The sequence below is a fragment of the Tribolium madens genome, unplaced genomic scaffold (genome assembly GCF_015345945.1).
Source record: "Tribolium madens isolate multiple individuals breed KSU strain unplaced genomic scaffold, Tmad_KSU_1.1 Scaffold_20;HRSCAF=117;Tcas5.2_LG4, whole genome shotgun sequence".
NCBI lineage: Eukaryota > Metazoa > Arthropoda > Insecta > Coleoptera > Tenebrionidae > Tribolium > Tribolium madens.
Genome location: NW_025400985.1, coordinates 9,969,391 through 9,989,785, shown reverse-complemented (window position 1 = coordinate 9,989,785; position 20,395 = coordinate 9,969,391). Strand labels below are relative to the sequence as shown.

Below are 20,395 nucleotides of genomic sequence, written 5' to 3'. Positions count from 1 at the left end.
GCTCTCCTAACGGAGAGGCTTCAACAGGAGACGTGGGTTCCAGTCCGGTGACGGCACTGAAAAATTTCTGTTTTATTATTAAAGAATAATTCAAATTAAATCATTTCAAATAACACAAATGGTAAATCTCGTCCCATACACATCTTTAGTTGCCCGTTGGTTTTTTTATTTTTTTTCTGTAATTGCAATTTTTTTCTACCCCCATTTATTGTAAAAAAAATTAAGTTACAAAATTTAAACACTGCATTCTAAATTAAAAATGTAATTTTAAAATTACCAAAAACAGTGATGAATCTTGTTAACGAACTTAATTTCAAGTTTCATAAGTGGTCCTAGTTAGTAAAAAATATTTTTAAATTTTTCTCATATTTGTTACTCCAACTGAATTATAATATTCTTGAAAAAGTAAATAGGTTTTCAGTTAAATTCTACTAGAATTTTGTTAGTAATTGTATAAGAGAAGTTAACTATCAAAAATCAAATTGGTAAAAAGTTTCAGAAGTAGAGGATTTGGGATTTTGTAGTAAAAAAGTTTTTTTTAGAAATAAAACTAATTTAGTGCTTGTTAAAAAGATAGTAAACAGAAATATTCTTAACTCGATTTTTTCTTCTTTATGGTGTAATATTGATCGATTCTTTATAGCCAACGACCCATTTTTCTTTCAATAAATTTCTATTATTGTTATTACTATCTATTATTATTCTATAATAAATTTAAAATACATAGTAACAGCTATGAAAAGTTTTATTAAAAAAAATTGCTTCAGCGATGAAAGTCGTTAAATTTTATTAGAGTGATAAATATTTCAACAAAATTTTGTTACTTATGAAGTCATTTCCGTTTGTGGATAATCACTATTTAGTCAAATCTGTTTAATTGAACAAATAAATATATAAGGCGACGTATCAACTTCAGCAAGAAAGAAAATTATTCAATATTATTATCTCATTCTTAAATTAATTGAAGCTTTTAAGCAGATTTCATTTTGTTTATTTATTACACTTCCTTCCAATATTTTTATCAGATTCACAGACAAAAATAGTTAATTTATTTTCAATAGTTCGGGTTTAAAAAGATTTAAAGTAAAAAAAATGTTTTTTTTTTCAGTCGATTTAGTCATTCTTTATAACGATTTTATTTTATGTTACAAATTTCAAATAATTGAGAGGACAGCAGGTAACTAAATAATGTAAGCAATAAATAATAAATATGTATTCTGGCATTTTATAGATAATTTCTCAACTGCTTTTATAAGTTAAATAACTGTGGAATACGAACAGAACTTATTTTCAAAAATTGATAATTTTTTGTTAGTATGTATCTAATTGCAAATCAAAAATAATATCAATATATAATACAATCAACTTTCCAAGTGCACTCAAAAGTAATACTTACATTTACAAAAGTTTATTATAACTGGATTTTCAGGTTTCTTGCACCCGAGTAATATATACCTATTATTTTGGCAACAAAATTGAGAAATTCTTTTTTTTATTTACCTACATAATAATGGGATGTTTTCTAGGGTTTTAAATGTGTAATATAAGGTAAAAAAAATCGCAAGAACTTCTCCCATAAACACAGCTTGAAATGCATACATTTGTATTTTAGAAGCATGAGAAGAATATTTCCGCAAAAAACAAATACTTTTGTGTTTCATTTCACAAATTCTAAGAATTTAAAAGTAAATATTAAGTAAAAATAATTCGTTGCATTAATTTTATCTATTCCTGAATTACGAGTAAATAAATATTAGCTAGTTGGTCGACTTTTTTGAATAAAATCTTTAATATCTCAAAAATAATGACTAATTCACAACAATTACAGAAAAATAAAACATAAGCAAATTTTTTTAAATCGACTCTCCCAACGAAAACTATAGTAACTCATAAAAATTGGTTTTGCGTTACAATGGCTTATGTAGGGCCAAAAATACAAAACCAAAACCAAAATATAGACCCTCACAACAATTTTCAATAATATTAAATAGTTCCTTGAATCTTTATTAAGAATCAAAGATTCAATGCAATTTTTCAAAAAACTGTAAATTTTGAGTTACTATAGATTTCGTAGGGAGAGTCAAAATCCATTCCAATCACAATTGGTAAATCCAGCATTTAATTATCCACGAAAAACATTAATTTCAAATAAACAAGGTTAAAATAAAGGTGACGTAGGTTTACGTTCGTAGAGATAAATTCTTGTTTACAAAGAAGCTTTCTCGTTGAAAATAATATGTGAAACATTTTGATAGTTTCATTGTGAATGTGAAAATAAAACCGAAACCGCCATTATCCTGCGTACATCCTGAAAGGACTTTCACCCGTCCTCGTACGCCATTAACGAGCGCGAAAGAATAGGGTGAAGAGTGAAGAAGAGAAAGCTAAATATGTCCCCTCAACGCTCCTCCAAAATTATCCTCATCCCACCGAGTGAATGAAATTTTCTGTTGAGAATATCTCGGATTGATTGAACACACGGAGCCACGCGAAGGAACAGACCTTGAACCTGCTGCATAATAAATAAAATAAGCCTGGAAAATGAATAAGACAAAAAGCGATACGAGCGCCATTTTGCCGCCTATCGGCGACTGTTAAAACTAGCCGCATTCCTGGCAAAAGAACCACGTCCCTATCGTCGTGACAAGCCAAAGTAAATCTAATAGTTCCGACATACCGCCGCAGTTCCCAAAGTTTTCCTCGCGGTTCCATCCCGAATTTTCCGCATTTTCCCGAACATTTCGCCAGATTCGGCAACGCCACGACCGAATATCGCGAAAACCGCCTGAAAATCGCCCGGATTATCCTCGAATTTCGCAATAAATTCAGTTAAATCCGTCAGTTGCTGTTGCAAACATGTGCATCGTTTAGCCTTCGGTCGAATTCGGGCTCCTTCGGCGCCTCGTACGTGCTTTTGGTGGAATAGCGACGACGCATATCACATAGGTGGCGTTGTGAACCACGTTCAGGGAAGGTAAGAAACCCTTTGGACTATTTTTCTCGTTATTTACCCTTTAACGGCGGGATTTTTTGCCATTTTCCGCGACTTTCGGATGCATGGGGACTGGCGCGCCCGTTAACCGACGACTTTCGCGCGATTTAAGTAGGTTTTAACGGTGAAACGTCGCTTTTTAGGCGGTTCGAACGAGGAAATCGCCTCTCTAACAGGTCATTTGCTTTGTTTATACGCGAGGCTCGGGAGGTTGCTCGAGCTGTACCATGGATGAATCCGAGGGCGGTTTCCGCGCCCGGAACGAGGGGGGGCCGCATCCTGTCTCACAGGGGGCGCTGACCATCGTCGTACCTACGCTTACACTCAATTTTCTACACATTTTTCACCTCTAACGGTCGACTTTCGTGCTTTTTTATTACGGAATGATAACGAGTTTGGGTTGCGATCATGTTTATCTCAGAAACGATTCATCGAATTATGGGAAAATTTGAGCTTTTATTGCTTTTTTAATGCACTTCGAATGCTAATGGTAATAAAATAAACACAACGCTACTTCCCATCTTTTCAATAAACCCTATGATTTTCAATTTAAAATCACATCTCCTTTATTGGCATTTAAATTACAACAATTATTGGTGCAACTTACAGTTAGAATATCCAAGTTTTTGATAAAAATGACACAGAAAGGAAATTTTACTTATTTTTCACCATCATCCCCTTTGACGCGAGAAATATCAATGCTAGATTAAGTAATAAGGAAAAGTCGAAGGATACATCAAAATACTGTTTATCCACCAAACGATAATAATTAATTTGCAAAAATAGTAGCAACTTTGTCATTTCTTTTTGAAAATAAGGGTGGGAATTCATAAATTTCTAATAAATTAATAAATTGGGTTTTATAAAAATTTCAATTTAAATTGTTACCCTTGCCACGATATCTGATTCTTCTGTTATTATACCTACATTCTACTTTATATTTTAATAATTAATTTTGAAGGGTGAATGGAACTTTAGAAACTATTCGATTTATCATAGTTTCCGTTTTGTTAATGTACATACCTACAAACATTTTCGTTTTTTGCAAGGACTAAGGTTTTTCTACACGTCTAAATGTCGTTTTATTATTATTTGGAATAAATAAAAAGATCGAATATGGAAATAACCACCATCGTGCCTGACCTCAAATTAAGTGGAGCGTTTAGGTGATGAATAGGGGGTTCAATCTATTTTAGGGCGTATGAAACCATTTATTTTCGGTGAAATTGAGTTAATTGGTTAACAAGTGGAAAGAGATTTGTCTTCATTTTTTATGTTGTGTTTTTTCTCAATTGTTGCAGTCTACGAAGTCATCTAAACTTATTTAATTAGAGATTTCTAAATTGTCAGTTGTTACCTGAAATTGATAGATTCAAAGCTTGTGACAAGAATATAACTTTGTCAGGCAAGCTCACGCAATCATGAAAAGCTCGACCTTTCTCTAGTATTGGCCGTTTTTCGTATAATTTTTTATTTAATTTGTTTACTTAGGGCCGGTTTACAGAACATTTAATTTTAATCACATTTTAATTCGGGATTAATTGGCAAAGCAAATTAAATTTTAATTCGCTTTCTGTAAATCGGTCCTTAGTGTTATATTTTCAGTCTTTTAATTGTAATGTTAATTTTATTTGCGACAAAAATTAATAACATTATTACAAATTGTGGAAATATGAGTGGTTTTATGAAAATAGAGATTCAAGAGTATTTTTCAAAATGAAGAAAAAGTGAATTCCAAAAATTACTTAAAATATAAGATCTTCTATAAATGATTGAGAGAAAAAACAACAACAAATACGTTACCATAAAAGTGTTGGAAGATTTTTACTTATTATTTAATATTTCTTTGGCACCATGTAGGTGGAGAAAGAGATTTCAAAATAGAACTGAAAAACTTTACAATATATTTTTTTTTTGAGGGAGTCTATATTTATTATCACTTATAATATTCCGAGTGCATTGATTGTTTTCACAAATTTTTTCGAGTGATTGTCAAAAACATTATTAATTCAACTACACGTTTTTGCCAATCACGAGAAAACATTTCCGGATTCAACCAATGCACGAGGAGTATTTGGGTGCAAATTGCACGATATCACGAGTTCAAGTAAGTAAGTCTTACTTTTTGATGTTTAAAATAAAGTTTTACTAAATATTTGAGGTTAGTTTTTGTGTCAAAAAAATTTTCACTTAAAAATTTTAGCTAATGAGTCCAAAAATTTCCGTAATTTTTGTGTTGCTGTGGTAATCATATTAAATACTAAATTGGTTCTTCCATAGGGTCATGCAATTTTTGTAAAAATATTAAAATTAGCAACAATACAAAGAGATTTTGTTTGTGTTTCTCATAATTGAGTGGTGTTTTTAAAGCTTTAAAAAAGTCCCTTCTATCCCCAGATAATTTATTACACTAAAATAATTATGTATACGTTTAAAAATCATTTTTTGAAATTGCTACTGTGCGAATTTCTGGTTAACATTAACGAATTTTTTTTTAACTTTAAACGTAATATCTAAAGAGCAATTTTGAAACGTGTTGTTAAAATATAATAAAGTGACAAACAACATAATTAGTTGAACAGTTTTGTTTAAATATAATTTTACTTGTTTTTTTTTTAATAATTACCTATCTAATAAATGAATGAAAAATGGTGATATAATATTTTTTTTACATTTTAAACCATTAATACCACATTTTCATTTTGAAATAAATAAAGATTTCTAATTATACATAATATGTATACAGATTTGTCAACAAGAAATTACCACCTAGGATTTGAACTTTTAGGAAAATTACGTTTTTCATGTTGTTTGTAACTAGAATTTTCAGAAACAATTTTGAATGCTTAGAGTTGGTTATCCCTTGTTGTTGGCGGTTGACGTTTTCTGTCAACCTGCTGTCAACTATCAATTGAATTATCCATACAAGCTGACAGGTGACTTAACCTAAATTTTTAACCAGTGTTACGATATCTTTTGTTTGTCACCAGAAACCAACCTAACCAAATATATGGCAACCTATACACAAATATTCCTAAATCCTAGGGAGTAATTTATTGTTGATACGACAATAAATTTGCTATTAAAAACTTGTATCAGCAGAATATTGTTATCCAGACTTGTAGCAAAATATAAGTCATCTTAATTAACAAATTTGGGAGTCTGCATTGTTTGCGAAATTTTCTATTTGTTGTAAAAATAAATAATCTAAAGATAATAAAACACTAATTTAGCTCTTCTCCGTTTTCTCACATTTGTATTCGTGATTTTCACTTTGGAATTAATTTCAGAATAATAAATTTTATTGGGTGCTTGAGGTAATCGCAGGATGATAAAAAGTACAAATTTTAATACACAAGCATCTTAATTTTTTCGTTGGAAGTTAATTATTCTATGGATAGATAAATTGTCAAGGTGTTAAAACGTTACACAAGTAGTGCAAATGCGAAAGATGAAAGCAAGAATTTATGTCTGTTGATACATAGCGTTTGAAATACCGGATATCCTAAGCTCATTTAAAAATCGTACAAACCTGTTTCACATCAGCGATAAACTCTTAGTATGTTAATAAGTCGGTAGGAATTTTATGAGATATAATTGCAAGAATGAGTAAAGAGTAATTTGGGTTTTTTGACATTCCTTTATAATTTTCAGAATTTTGTAATGACATGGCAACTCGAGAAAAGAAGCTTTCAGTTAGCAGAAAGCAAAACACATCGTCTCCTTTACCGCCAAAGGAGGATCTAACACCTACTGAAATCAAACCTCCCCCAACTAATGAAACAGCGGAAGAAAATCCAGTCGCAAAGCAATCACCGAAAGCTCCTTTAACAAAAAAATTGGCGCCCAAAACGCCAAAAAAATTAACAAAGAAACCAACCATCGCGATAAAATTAAAACCCGCGATCAAGAAAAACGTGAAAATTAAACGAAAAATTATAAAAGTGATAGGCAATAATCCCAAAAATGTTGAAAGTAAAAAGAAGTTGCTCAAAAATTGCGTAAAGCAAATCAAACCTAAAAAAGCGAAGGTGGATAAAGGCGACAAAACGGAGGAGATTTTACCGCCCGTTTTGGAACCGATTTTACCAATTGAAGAAGATACAGATAACAAACAAGTAAAGAAAAAGGGAGGACGAGCACCACGAATCGACAATTATGCCAAAAACGATAGTTTATTAATAGATCCTGCCAAAACTAAACGCGTCTATAAGAAAAAAGTTAAAACTGAAAACACTCAAAACGAATCAATTGAAGATGTTATGAATGACTTGAGTTCGCTCATTAAAGGTGAGAGTAAAGAAGAATCTGATGTGGTTTCAGAATCGGGCAAAAGTGACTCATTAAACCCGAAAAAAGTCATCAAGAGGCGAAAAAAGGAAAATATTGAGAATACCCTGAGCAAGTTGAGTCCTTCTCAACGCAAAGTGATCGATATGCTTGATTTAAACGTTAGCAAATATAAAGATTTGCCTGTTGTTAAAAGACGACACAGCATTGAGAAATTCCCGATCGGGATTGTAGACACCGATGGACCAAATCTTAACCGAATATCAATTTTCAATAATTTACCTCGTTGTATCAGTCCTCGCTCGAAAAATTTCCCTAGGTTAAGGCAAACAGTAGATGGATTCAGTCGCCGATCAAATCCGTACAAAACCAGATCAGACTCACCAGCTCGGATTCTACGCAACGGAAAACAAAGAAAACTTAAAGATTTAGAATTGTTAGAAGGATTAGACATTACACACAAAAGACGAAGACGGAATTATTCAGAGTTCAGCGGAAGCGAAATGTCGAAATTTTCAGGATACGAGTCCGATAGTAGTTTTTCAGACTTGTCGTCAGTACACGGTGCTGAAAATCCTGAAACCAAGGACGTTGAAAGTGTAAAAAAGGAGAAAAAAGAAGAGGTCGAAGAAAACCCCGACGAAGTCCCTGCTGCCGTTAAAAGAAGTTTTTCGACTGATCACAATTTCACTGATACTAATTCGAATCTTTGTCTAAATAAGGATAATGTTCCGATTAAAAATGAACGAGACGTAATGGAAAGTTTCGCGTCGGCTCCGAGTTCCAAAGTTCCTGAAAAATCTATAATTCTTGACATAATGAAGCAAGCGTTTAATGACCCTTTCGAGGACAAAGAGGAGAAGAAGAAGAAGAGTGGGAAAATAATAGACGAAACTCCTGACACTCCTGTCGAAGGTGTGAAAACTGAACCACCGCCAATTGAAAATCCGGAAGTCGGTGAATCCAAGGATAAAGACAATGTTGACCAAGAAGTGGTAGAAAATGGCGAGACTACGATTGAAGAAATTGCAAATGGTGAAGAATCTTCAATTTTGCCAAACGGGGATGCACCCAAAGAGCCCCAAATTGAAGAAACTGCGGAGAATCTAGCGATCAAAGAAAACATCTTGCAAGCTTTGGGCTTACAGAGTTTGAAGGCAGCTAAAGAAGCGCGACTGAAAAGCAAGGAAAAGACTGAACCGAAGAGTGACTATTACACCGGAACGCTGAAAACAGTCATCAAAATCAATCGTGGGGAGAAGAAGAAAGGGAGGAACATGAAGATGACTTTGCACAAAAGCAAGAAGAGTGATTATGATAACGGAGTTGAAGATCACCATAAAATTAAGGATGTGAGTGTTTAATGAGTGTGGAAAGGCGAAAATGGTAATAAAACTGTTTCAGGGTCCGTCCACAAGCTGGAAACATGGTGGTCAGTCGTCGGACACGGCTGGTGCGCACAGAAAATCACATTATTCTAACCGCTCTAACATGGGTAATTACATGGTTTTGGGGTTAACTTTTGCCTACTATTGCACTTTTCTCATTTTAATCATACTACACTGTATGGCAGATTCTTGAGCTACGCCTTAGGTCACTTGGTTCATACTGTTTGATTTATAAAAAGTGTTCGAAAACCAATTTTGATTTTTGTTTAGATGGCAGCAGCGAACACACTTCCGATGGTGAAACCGGTGCTCAGGAAGGATCAACCAAAGCTTTGGTCATACCGGAAAAAGCAAGTTCCTTCAGTATTCACCCCGGAAGAATTTGTAAAGATGAATGTTCCTATTGCTACGGCAAGTTTGGACTGTTTGATACTCCATGTCATATCGCACAAATGAAGAGTGTGGAAAGACAGAATAAAATTTTAGCGGGTATGTCTTTGCGGCCATTTGCGAAATTGTATAATTTTGCAATTTCAGCTGAAAAACATTTAACAAGAGATTCTTGTCTTTGCGACGCTTGTTATCGACATGTCGACCGTAAAGCAAACACGCCGTCTTACACGAACAAATCTTACAAAAGAAGTGCAACAGTTGCACCAGGACCTAGACAGGATCACTGCCACGTTTTGGGATGTCGTAAACTCGCTTCAAATATATTGCGGAGGAAGTGGATAATTAAAATGAGGAGAAGTATATGCGAAGTGGTAAGTTGAGTGTTACTGCACTCGGAAATGAAGCTAAACACTTGTGTTGCAGATAAATATAGATTTAGATAATCCCGGTCTTCATTCAATTCCTATTTGTGATGAGCATTACTCGGCCCTTGAGTACCTCATGGTGTGTGCTATGTGTAAAAGAAGATTAGCTAAAAATCACGTTCATTATTTGGGACCTGAAACTGTCGATTTAAATTTAGCTTTGACCACTGAAGGAATTCCTTTAAGTTTAACCGACAAACCTGTCGTTTGCAAATTGTGTAAATATTTCGCTACGATTATTCTCAAATCGCCTGAGGAACGACCAGAAAACAGCTCAACATTTTTTCTTGAATACAAGAAGAGGTACTTAATTTTGAATTCTAGATTGAATTTTAGATTTCAATGTTTGTTTGTAGGCTGCTTCACTTCAACGATATCGTACCGATGGATGAAGCCGCAGCTGAAGAACCAATAATAATTCCTACAAAAGATAGCAAGATCGAGAAGGAACAAGTCCGGAAGAAACGGAAGATATCCAAGAACCAGTCGGTACCAGGAGATGGTTCTGATTCTCAGGTAGAAGTAGAAAAATCGGACCAAAGTCGTGTGCCTTCAACTGATTCGACTAACCAGTCTCGTCCAGAATCTCCCTCTGACTACATGGTGGACTACAATACTTTAATTCCATCTATTGCAATGGAATGTGGTAGTGATAGTGAATCTAAAAAAGAACCTCCTACAAAACCAACGCAATTGAAAAAAGCCGGACGTCCCGAAACCATCAAACAAGCTGTGGAAATATCAAAGAACATGAAACTGAAAAATGATAAAAGTAGTGATATCGCGGTCCAAAGACTAGGATCAAATCCTTCCATATCAGTACGGCAGTTGTTCCCATGTGAGGAAGATCTACCACTTCAGGGCACCATAGAATTCGGGAATGTCAAAGAACGGACTCCTGAAGGCTGGGAGAAGTGCACATCAGTCATACAGTACGACATGGAAACCAAACATTTATGGCAAGAATTGCAAAAACCATACGGAAACCAAAGCAGTTTCTTGAGACATTTAATCCTCCTCGAGAAATATTTCCGCAACGGCGATTTGATTCTAGCACCCAACGCTAGTCACCATTCGATAAACTACAGCGAATCCGTGCACAATAGATTAAGAGCATACGATAACATCCCATCAAGTGCTGGTAACGTTCAACCCATCAGTATGATACCATTTAACAAAGTCCAGAAGAGTACCAATGGAATCGTCACTAGTGCCCCACCCAATCCGGTCAAAGAAACACCACCACCGGTAGTACCCCCAACTATTAATGCGGCCAACGTCCCTAAAAGTACCCCAATTACGATCTCACAATTGAACAGTCCTCCCCTAATTCCTCCAAGTAACCCGCCTCCCCCAAAACCTAAACCTGTGGGGGCCCCTCCCGGGTTGATCTCCTTGCACCCGGGCACCAACCGGCCTGTGGCCCCCCTAGTCAAACCTGCCCAATCCCAGAAGATCAAATTCCCGATTACGAAAAACTGGCGTCCTAATTTAATCCCAATCGACCCGAGTAAGAAAAATTCCGAACGCAAAGCCGGATTGGTACAGGTTATATCAGGTGGCAAGCCGTACCATATCACTTTAGAAGACTATAAAAAGATGTGTGCTATCAAGAAGAGTTTTGAGTTGAAACAGAAGAGACTACAGGAGGCGGCGAATGCTGGAAAAGCGACAAAAGGGTCGCAAAATTCGGTGCTAAAGTCGGTGACGCCGAGGAAGGGTTTAGTGATTTCGAAGTCGAGTCCGAAAACAGAACCGGCCGAACCGGAGACTATTTTAGAGAAGTTAGACAAGCAAGTTGAGAAGTTAGAATCTAGACTGAACGAGAATAAACCGCCGTTATCCCTTCCAAAAATCCCCAAATCCTTAACGGTTATCCCGCAAACAGTCACCCGGAAACCCTCGCGGCCTTCAAGTCCCGTTTTGTTAATTACTCCAAAACCAAAACAGATTACAAACAAGTCATGATCGATTCTGACAGTGTTACAAAGTGCCTCAGAAAATTGTCTTTATATCTTCAAATGTATACTAGAGAGATTAGAGTATATCGACAGTTTTTGTTTTTTCTTTTATTTTATGAAAATTGTTGGCAAAATTGGAATTTTGCTTTGAATTATTGTTACAAGATTGACACGAGTTAGAGGATATTTTTTTAACATAACTTTGTAAATATCCTAGGGTAATAAGCCACTCTCAAACACTTTTGTATATTCTCTATGACGTATATGTGTTCAAGTAGTTACAGACATTAAACTACCTTCATTTGGTCAAATTTCCAGCAATAACGGTTAATGTCTTTCCATTACCACTTTATAGTTTACGAGTACTTAGAAAGAAAGGAAAAATATACAAACATTTCAAATGTTTGTATGTTTTTCGGTTCCAATGCTCATTAATCATTTAATTATAATTCTAATTTATTATTACAACTTTAGTATTTTTGTATACCTATATATCTTTAGTTGGATGTTATTGGCAATGTAAAGAATGTGTCGGTTTTATTTTTTAAAATCGGCTAGAATGTGAAATTGAAAAGTCTGAAATATTGTTAATTTTTCTGAATCTTGTATAAAGCCCAATATTTGAAGTTACTAGTTAATTCATTATTATAATTATTTATGTAAATAAACCGGGCGTTACAATAATTGAAAATAAATAATTTAATACATAACTTGTGTTTTTACTTCAGTTTACAAATCAAGAAAAGCTCACTTTAGGTAGGTGAGTTGTTCATTTTTTTGTGTATCTTTATTGCGTCAGTTGATACCAATTTATGCTTACGAGAAATCGATAGTGATTTTCATCGTTTTAATGTAACCAAGGTCAAAAATTAATCAATCAATAATCACGACCATTCAGTTCGATTTTTATAAAGAAAAAATTAAATATATTAACATTTGCGCATCACGTTTTAAAACCTCACTGATAAAAGCTTATCATTTACATGTCAAAATTAGTTAACATCTGCACAATCACGTTCATAAATTTATATATCGCATATTTTTAGCCTTAATTGGCACAATTTGTAAACGTGACCCCTTCAAAGAGCGTAATAGATCATAATCTACACCAAGATTTTTGTCTTGGGAACTGACATTATACAGGGTTGTAAAAAATCGTTATAAAATCGATAAAATCGTTTGAAGATCTGAGATAACTCGTCATTTTGGAAGTAAAAGATTAAAAAAATTTAATTTGTAAACTTCGCACAAACAGAAATTTATAGTTTATTACAGAAATAACTTACTTAATCTTAGACATGTGTACAATTTGGAGTAGTTTGAAGTTGTAATTTGAAGATTGCATGCTCTTAGTTTTCCCCAGTTATTTTTTTTTATGAAAACAGGGAAATTTTTACAAATTTGATTGAAGCTAAGGTGTAAATTGAATAAATTTTTTAACGATTGAAAATTTCAACTTTTTAATTATTCAATTATTGGTCAAAAGTGACTGGTTTTAGTTTTTTTTGTAGATATTTTGACGCAGATTTCAATACCATCTCTTTCTCATGCAACTTTTAGTTTTTTTGGAAATTACGAAAATTTTTTAACATTATTTTTCTTACAGAGAATTTTGTTTTATAGATCCCGTTCTTGCTCTTGAAAATTAAGATATTACAACGAGAAAGTATTAGCGGAAACGTCCTGTATAACCAAGAAATATCATTTTTACCCATTTTTATTGAGAATAATAAAACTCAAATGAGCGTATTGTGTGAAGAAAAAGGAAGTCTTTAATTGTACGATGACACTGACTTATCATTTATCAACATTCAATTTTATATTATTTACAAAACACAAACATGAAAATAGATAATTTAAAGTAAAAAATAAAACATGTATCAGACAAAGACGTCGTGGGGTTTATTTTTGACGTCAACAAATTATTGTTAATTGATTATTCAACCAAATTATCCAAAAAATTAGAATTTTTACAAAAACATGGGGACCCACTACAAATGGAATTATTATACAAATTATGCAAAAATAAAATATTGTTTTTTTTTATTATGTAGGTAGTTTATGCATGTATAAAGAATAATAAAGATTCTCATTTTGTGGATGATTCTTTCACAACTGCGTCAAAAAATCTCTTCTAATTCTTGCATCACACAATTTCTTAGTATTAAAAGTCCACACGACAAAATGATAGCAATTCTAAATTTATATTTTATTTCTGCAAACTATTGATTAATAATATTTTTTGTAAAAACCAAGACTATGGGTGCATCTAAATATAATGAGACGGCGTTCAGTTTTTATTATTGTATACCAAAAAAGTTTTCTATGAATAAAAGTAACTTGGAGTCATCTTTTAATTTACAAGTTCGGTTTTTCTGTACTAAATTTAAATTGAAAGTTCGAAATACTATTGACGTCAATTACCACCATTTGGCACGAAATGTCCATTGAGTTCTTTATTCATTGATATTTTTTTAGTTCATAGACACCTTTGAATGTGATCAATGAGTGTAATTTCAAATTGACGAAAAATAAGTGTTGGAGCCACTTTGTATATGGCGCAATCGTCGTGGTCATCACCCTTTATCGCCGGCGTTTTAATCACAATAATAATTGCCAAGGCTTTCGATTTCATTTAATTTTCCATAATAGGGGAAAAAATGAATTTGATAATGAGAGAGGCCCAGTAGTGATCGAGTAATTGACATTTAAAGTTGGTGTCTGCAAATCAGCACGTAGACAAATCACGTCTCCGTTTACGCCCAAACGGTCAAAAACCTCGCCAACAATCAGAATTCAGAAATAGATACAATTCTGGAATGAATTTTCAGCGACAATAACAAAAATAAAATTCTTCAGCGGTGTGGCCTTGAGTGCAACAGAACTGTTTTACACTACACCCAAATTGTGCTTCTGGATTGGTTGCTTTCCTTTCGATTCTAATCAACTGTCAAAAACATCAAGTGTCAAGTCATGTGTAAGTAGTTTATTAACAAAAAACGTGTATCATGTCTAGGAAAATACGGATTTGGTAAGAAAATTATTATTTTTTTGTTTTACAAAATTATTCGGGATTCAAATCGTCCAGTTCCTTTGTTTACTAAGAGAATTAAAGTGCGACTTATTTCCGTCATCAACACGTCAACATATTTTTGTACGATGTAAACAAAATCTAAATTATTTTCGCCAATTCATGTCCAAATTAATCACAAAAACGAGCATAAAACGAAATATTCAAAAACTTACGACTTAACAAAATTATCTTGATTTAGCCTTGAGAACAGATTTTTTCTCATATTCTGCTCAAAAACAGCCCCCAGAATGAATCCCTGTAAGTAGAAACGTGCGTGGACTAATAATCGTCTTTGTTTACAAAATTTTTCTTTAATTTGATTGTGATCTAACCTCAAATTCTAGTGTCACTGTTTGAATTTTCCAGTGACGCAAATAAACACAACGCTGCTTGGATATAGCAAAATCCAGAAATTACTACCACCCCACGTGCAAAATCCCAAAAGTAAGATGTCTTCCCCTATTATGAAGTCTCTGGGAACCCTACCCGACAAGTACGAGTCTTTGAGTCTCTCTCTGAGCCCCCACGACGACCCAAAATGCGAAAGTGTGCACCTGTTAGACGACCAAGAACGCCTCTTGATCAACACTGAAGAAAACTTCATAAAATTGTTAAAAATAGACCACTCTCACAAGATCAAAGTAGTTTCAATTTTTGGTAACACAGGAGAGGGCAAATCTTATACTCTCAATCACACATTTTTCGAAGGTAAAGAAATTTTTCAAACGTCTCCTTACCAAAACTCGTGCACGATCGGCGTTTGGGCGAAATACGACCCCACTTTAAAAATGCTCTGCATCGATACTGAGGGCTTCTTAGGAATCACAAAAAAGGAGCATCAACGCACTCGTCTGCTATTAAAAATTCTCGCCATTTCCGATGTTATTATCTATCGAACAAAATCAGAACGTTTGCCACGGGACATGTACACGTTTCTTGGGGGCGCCTCAAAGGCGTACAAAGAACACTTCAGTCCTGCGTTACAAACCGTCTTGCAAAAGTACGAAGTCGAGAAGACTGCAGCCGCATGGGGGCCAAGCGTTATTATTTTCCACGAGACGAGGTACACGAATACTTTGACCAGCATCGCCGATGTTAAAATGTCACCAGAGGATATTCTGCGGGAGAATTTCGCTAAATTGGATGAGAGTTGTGACGGATTTAGCTCTCTGAAATACATTGGGGTGGTAGATGGGGTTGGAAAGGCGTCGTTTTTGCAATTGAGGGTCGCCGTCGAGAAGGAGCTGGAAAGCAATCAAGTCAGGTCGCCAAGGAACCCCAAATATGTCTTTCACACGCTAAAGGTATAGTGACCAAAAGGTGGTTTCATTTGAGTAAGGTTACACGTATACGTTGGCAAGAACTGTAATACAATGTGGATAAGGTAGCATCTAAAAAGTAACAGTGATACTGGCGAGAATTTAACTTGTTATTAACAACGTATACAGAGTGACTCTTAACGTATACAGGGAATGAGAGTTTAATGATTAATAGTGAAAGAAAATCTAGTAAAAGTTTTTTAGTTACTGAGATATACATAAAGTGTTAAATTTTAATTTTCAAAGTTAAGTGAATCTTTTTTTTTTATTTAGTTGGAGTTAAGTAATATCTTTTAGTTTTATTTAACATTTTTTTTATTTTTTTACTCTTATTTTCTAAGCTTATGCATGTATGTTAAGACTCAGCCTGCATTTATACAAATTATGACTTGTTTACACAAATGGCAACAACTTTACTATTATACTTTAATTATTGCTTTTGACGTTTTCAAAACATTTTCTATGAGAAATAGTATTTTTTTGTCATATTTTGCATTTTTATAAAAAAATCAATTAAAATTAACAAAGTGATCTTGTTTATCCACAGAAAATTGAATCAGATAGAGCTTATTCCATATCTGGTGGCGAACTGACAGTGACAGAAAAGACACTTGGAGTGCGCCCACTTGGTTAAGATAAAAAAATACATGGGCGTACTTTTTTCTCTAAAAATTTTGAAGACAAGGATTGTTAGGAATATCATTTTTGAAAATTATTTTCATGCGTTAACAATTTAATAATTTGTTCATTCTTCATCTTATGTACGAACACCTACTCATTGTAAAGAATAACAGTGGTTTTGAAATATTATTTCATACGACGCCTATGAACAATATTTTTTTTATAGTAAACATATGTTTAGTGACAAAATTCAGTCATTTTGGACAACGTCAGTCGCCACCAGATTTGGAACAAGCTATATTAAAAGTTTTTAATGCAAAAGGTTTTCAAATTATGATTAATTTATTATTATTTTTAATAAATATAGGGAATAAAGACGAATAGTTTTTATAATTTCATAACTGCAAAGTCGGTTTTTATTTTTGATGTATTATTTTACATTTGTTCCAGAAAAGAACTATCATTGTTAAAGATTAATAAATAAATAACAAAATAAGTTTTTGTATTTTAATGTAAAAATGGTTATTTGGGATAAATCGATTTTCTTTCCAATTCGTTCTTGACTAATTGGTACTTTATTCCCTTGGTAATAAAATAAGTGATTTGCCCTTTTTTTTTCTTAAAATAAAAAATTGATAAAATTGATTGAATTGAAATTTTTGAGTGTTTTTTTACATAAACAACCTTCTTGATACTATTGGGAGTAAAGTTTTGTATGCATCTCTGGAATAAACATCGTTAATGCCCTCGGCTCCCTTCGGTCGCCCTTCGTATTACCTACATTTTCGGGATTAAAAAATGGTTGTTTATTCGTTTTAAAAAACTATATTAATATTTTTTTTAACAGAAATAAAGATAAAAATTTCTTTTACTACAACTTTTATTTTTGCTATATTTTTTACACATGGTCGCTAATAAAAAAAGGATACAGCTGAATATAGTTGTACAATTTTTTTATTTGATTCTTTACAAAACTTTGTTTAACATATTTTTTATAGCCAGGAAATAAATGAGAACATTTTAAACATTTTTCTTTAAATAAATATTAAAAAAAACAATTTTAGAACGTTTTTTTACCTTTGAATTAAAATATGTACCAAGTGAAGAGAAAATATGGAACCAAACGTTTTTTGCTTAATCTATTTAGTTCTTGAAAAAACTAATTGATGATTTATAAAGTAAAAAAATAAAAAAATTAAACGTTTCTGAAGAATAATTTTTTTCAAAATTTTCTATTTTTGATTTCTGCAAAAAATTTTCTTGTTCAAATGGCAACCCACTATAAAATTCTTTTTTTGACAAAGGCTATTTTTATAGAAAAAAGTTTTCATATTGACAAAAAAATCGCAAAACTCAAAACAAAACGAAATTTTATTCTTAATTTTACATTATCACATTTTTATAACACTTTAATTATTATTATTATTTTCTGAAGGCAAATGATTTAAAAAACCGCTTGATTCTGTAATTTTGTTACAAAAAACTCTTTTCTAAGATGTAAAATTTTAATTTAAACTTCAGTATGCAATCGCTGAGAATTTTGAGACCTGTAATAATTTGTGTTTTACTTAGGCCTTAAATGATAAATTTCAAAGCCACATATCCGACGTCGCCCCCCAGCTCTACCTCTCCGCCTTTTTCACGTGCCAAGACAAATGTTTATCATGTGGGGTGGGTTGTACGTTATCAATGGGCCACAAAGACGACGACGAGCCCCATTTAAACTCAAGCAATTGCAAACTTCAGCACCAATACCAAAATTTCGTTTATCTTTGCAGAGTATGTAACGAAATCTTGTAAAAATTGTATTATTTCAATTTAAAATTGTAGAAATGTTACGAAAACGGTAAAAAGCAAGTGGTCGAACCGAGTTATCAAGGAAAAAACGAACAATTCTGGAGCAGTATAATTTCATCGGTTTGGTCAGGTTACGTAATCGAATGCCCAACTTGTGGTAAAATTTATCAAAGCCGGGAATACTGGTACGGAAATAAAGATCCGAAAGATGAGGCTGTGGTAATTGATATCGTTCATGTGTGGCCAGGGGTAAGTTAAATAATTTAGCAAAGGCTTATTAGAACACTTGAACAATGATTGTTACTTTCAAAAGTGTTCTGTTGAGCCTTTGTCATGACATGATTTTATGTAAAGTAGTGTATTAATTTTGTGAAAAAGGAAAAACACTACTTTCAGCATAAATCACTCTTGGGGTCTCAAAATTCAGCTCAGAAAGTCCTCGATGGGGTCACTAGCATCAGTAATGTAGTAGCCAGCGTTGGATCTCAACCCACTAAGATGATAAGCGATTGGGTCACCGATCAAATCGCCCCTAGCTACTGGAGGCCAAACAACGAAATTTTGGTAATTTTTTCGTCCTGTTTTTTCGATTTATAAATCATTTACGGTTGTGTAGGAGTGCTTTAAGTGCAAAACGGCGTTCGAGTCAAACGCTTCAAAGCATCACTGTCGCGCCTGTGGGGAAGGTTTCTGCGAAGGCTGTTCGTCCAAAAGCCAGCCGGTGCCCGAGAGGGGTTGGCACGAGGACGTGCGAGTTTGTGACATTTGTTACAAGGAGGAAACGCCCACTATTAATCACGTGGCCGACGGCACGGAACTCCGAAGTCGAAGAATAGGTGAAAGCGTCATAAATTCGATATCAGTCGTCAAATCTATTCTGGATAAGCCGAAAGAATTGATAAAGGAGACAGTCCGGCCGGCATATTGGATGCCCGATAACGAATGTAGAAACTGTGCAGTATGTGAGAAACCGTTTGGGGCGCTTTTGGGCTTGCACCATTGTCGAGATTGCGGGAAAGGGGTGTGTGATAAATGCTCGACGACGAGAAAACCTGTACCACTTAGAGGGTGGGAAACACCTGTACGAGTTTGTGATAAATGTTCAAGTTAAGATGCTCAAAATTTGTTACAAATCTGAGTAAGAGACAGTAGCTTTCGATAAAGCATTTAAATAGGTTTGTACTTTTAATAAAAATCCGTGTGAACGTCCTTGTGTGGTATTTTTTATTTTATAGGGTTATGGAAATAAAATAGATATTATGCTTGTATAAATTTTGTTATATTAACTCATAGTTTATTTTGCGGTGATGAAGTGAATGATGTAATTTTTATTTCATTCATTCTTTTACTATAACGGTATTTTTTATTAGGTTTCAAGTTACAGAACTGTATCCCTTAGAGTATTTCAATAACACAAATGTGTGCTTTTTATAACAAAATCATTTGTCCAACTGTCAGTATAGAATGTTTTTGGAGTTAGGTATATTTTTTTTGTTGTATCAAAATGTACATACATTTAAGCAAATTTTTTATTAGAAAATTGAGATATTTTAAATTAAGTTTAAAGCTTTACATTCCAAATTTTAATACGAGCAGGTTGCAACTTAAAAATTTGTGCATTTATAAATTATAGTAAATTTATTTTCTTTATTGTTATTTCATCTTGGCATCGACACAAAAACTATTTTTAGTGATGACGGTTTTCATTAAATTCATATTGTGATACAATGTAAATAGTTGTATGTACATAATAAAGTTGTTCATTTAATCATTTTTGTGTTATTTCCCGTTCCTTCAAACGCATGGCTTTGAGTAACATTTGAATGTGGCGCCGAAAACATATCGCCAATTGTTAAAAAAGACCCCAGAGATGCACATTGGGCTACAAAACGAAGAGTACAAAAATTCAATACCTATCATTTTGTGGAAAATAAGTCGTAAAATCGTTTAAAAAAATATTTAATGTTATTTAGTAAAAATATCCTGTTCGAAGTAAAGAATAACGAAGCCATCCAGTTTTCATAATAAAACAAAAGTTACTAAAGTAAACCATTCTCGATGTTATATTTTTTCAAATTTTAGCAAATATAAGTATTTGTTTAAATATTTTGTTAGACTTTTATGAGAATTGTTAAA

The 20,395-nt window shown here is 33.3% G+C and overlaps 2 protein-coding genes across 6 annotated transcripts; both read left to right on the top strand.

Moving 5' to 3' along the window:
• Window positions 1–2,641: 2,641 nt before the first annotated feature.
• On the top strand, window positions 2,642–12,159 carry LOC123005682. 2 transcript variants are annotated; one of them, XM_044399536.1, is made up of 7 exons: window positions 2,642–2,974; window positions 6,647–8,634; window positions 8,687–8,735; window positions 8,941–9,159; window positions 9,208–9,434; window positions 9,487–9,791; window positions 9,845–12,159. In XM_044399536.1, the coding sequence occupies exons 2-7, from the start codon at window positions 6,661–6,663 to the stop codon at window positions 11,454–11,456; spliced, it is 4,386 nt and encodes a 1,461-aa protein (XP_044255471.1). In that variant the 5' UTR covers window positions 2,642–2,974; window positions 6,647–6,660; the 3' UTR covers window positions 11,457–12,159. The 2 variants fall into 2 exon arrangements, with proteins under 2 accessions (XP_044255471.1, XP_044255470.1); XM_044399535.1 differs by having other exon boundaries at window positions 8,687–8,777.
• A 1,967-nt stretch (window positions 12,160–14,126) lies between these two features.
• Window positions 14,127–20,028, top strand: LOC123005683 (zinc finger FYVE domain-containing protein 1-like). 4 transcript variants are annotated; one of them, XM_044399540.1, is made up of 7 exons: window positions 14,127–14,426; window positions 14,889–15,179; window positions 15,231–15,826; window positions 18,035–18,241; window positions 18,293–18,508; window positions 18,638–18,823; window positions 18,876–20,028. In XM_044399540.1, exons 1-7 carry the CDS (start codon window positions 14,423–14,425, stop codon window positions 19,368–19,370), a joined length of 1,995 nt encoding a protein of 664 aa, XP_044255475.1. In that variant the 5' UTR covers window positions 14,127–14,422; the 3' UTR covers window positions 19,371–20,028. The 4 variants fall into 4 exon arrangements, with proteins under 4 accessions (XP_044255475.1, XP_044255473.1, XP_044255476.1 ...); XM_044399538.1 differs by having other exon boundaries at window positions 14,128–14,426; window positions 14,889–15,826; XM_044399541.1 differs by having other exon boundaries at window positions 14,129–14,480; window positions 14,889–15,826.
• Window positions 20,029–20,395: the final 367 nt, after the last annotated feature.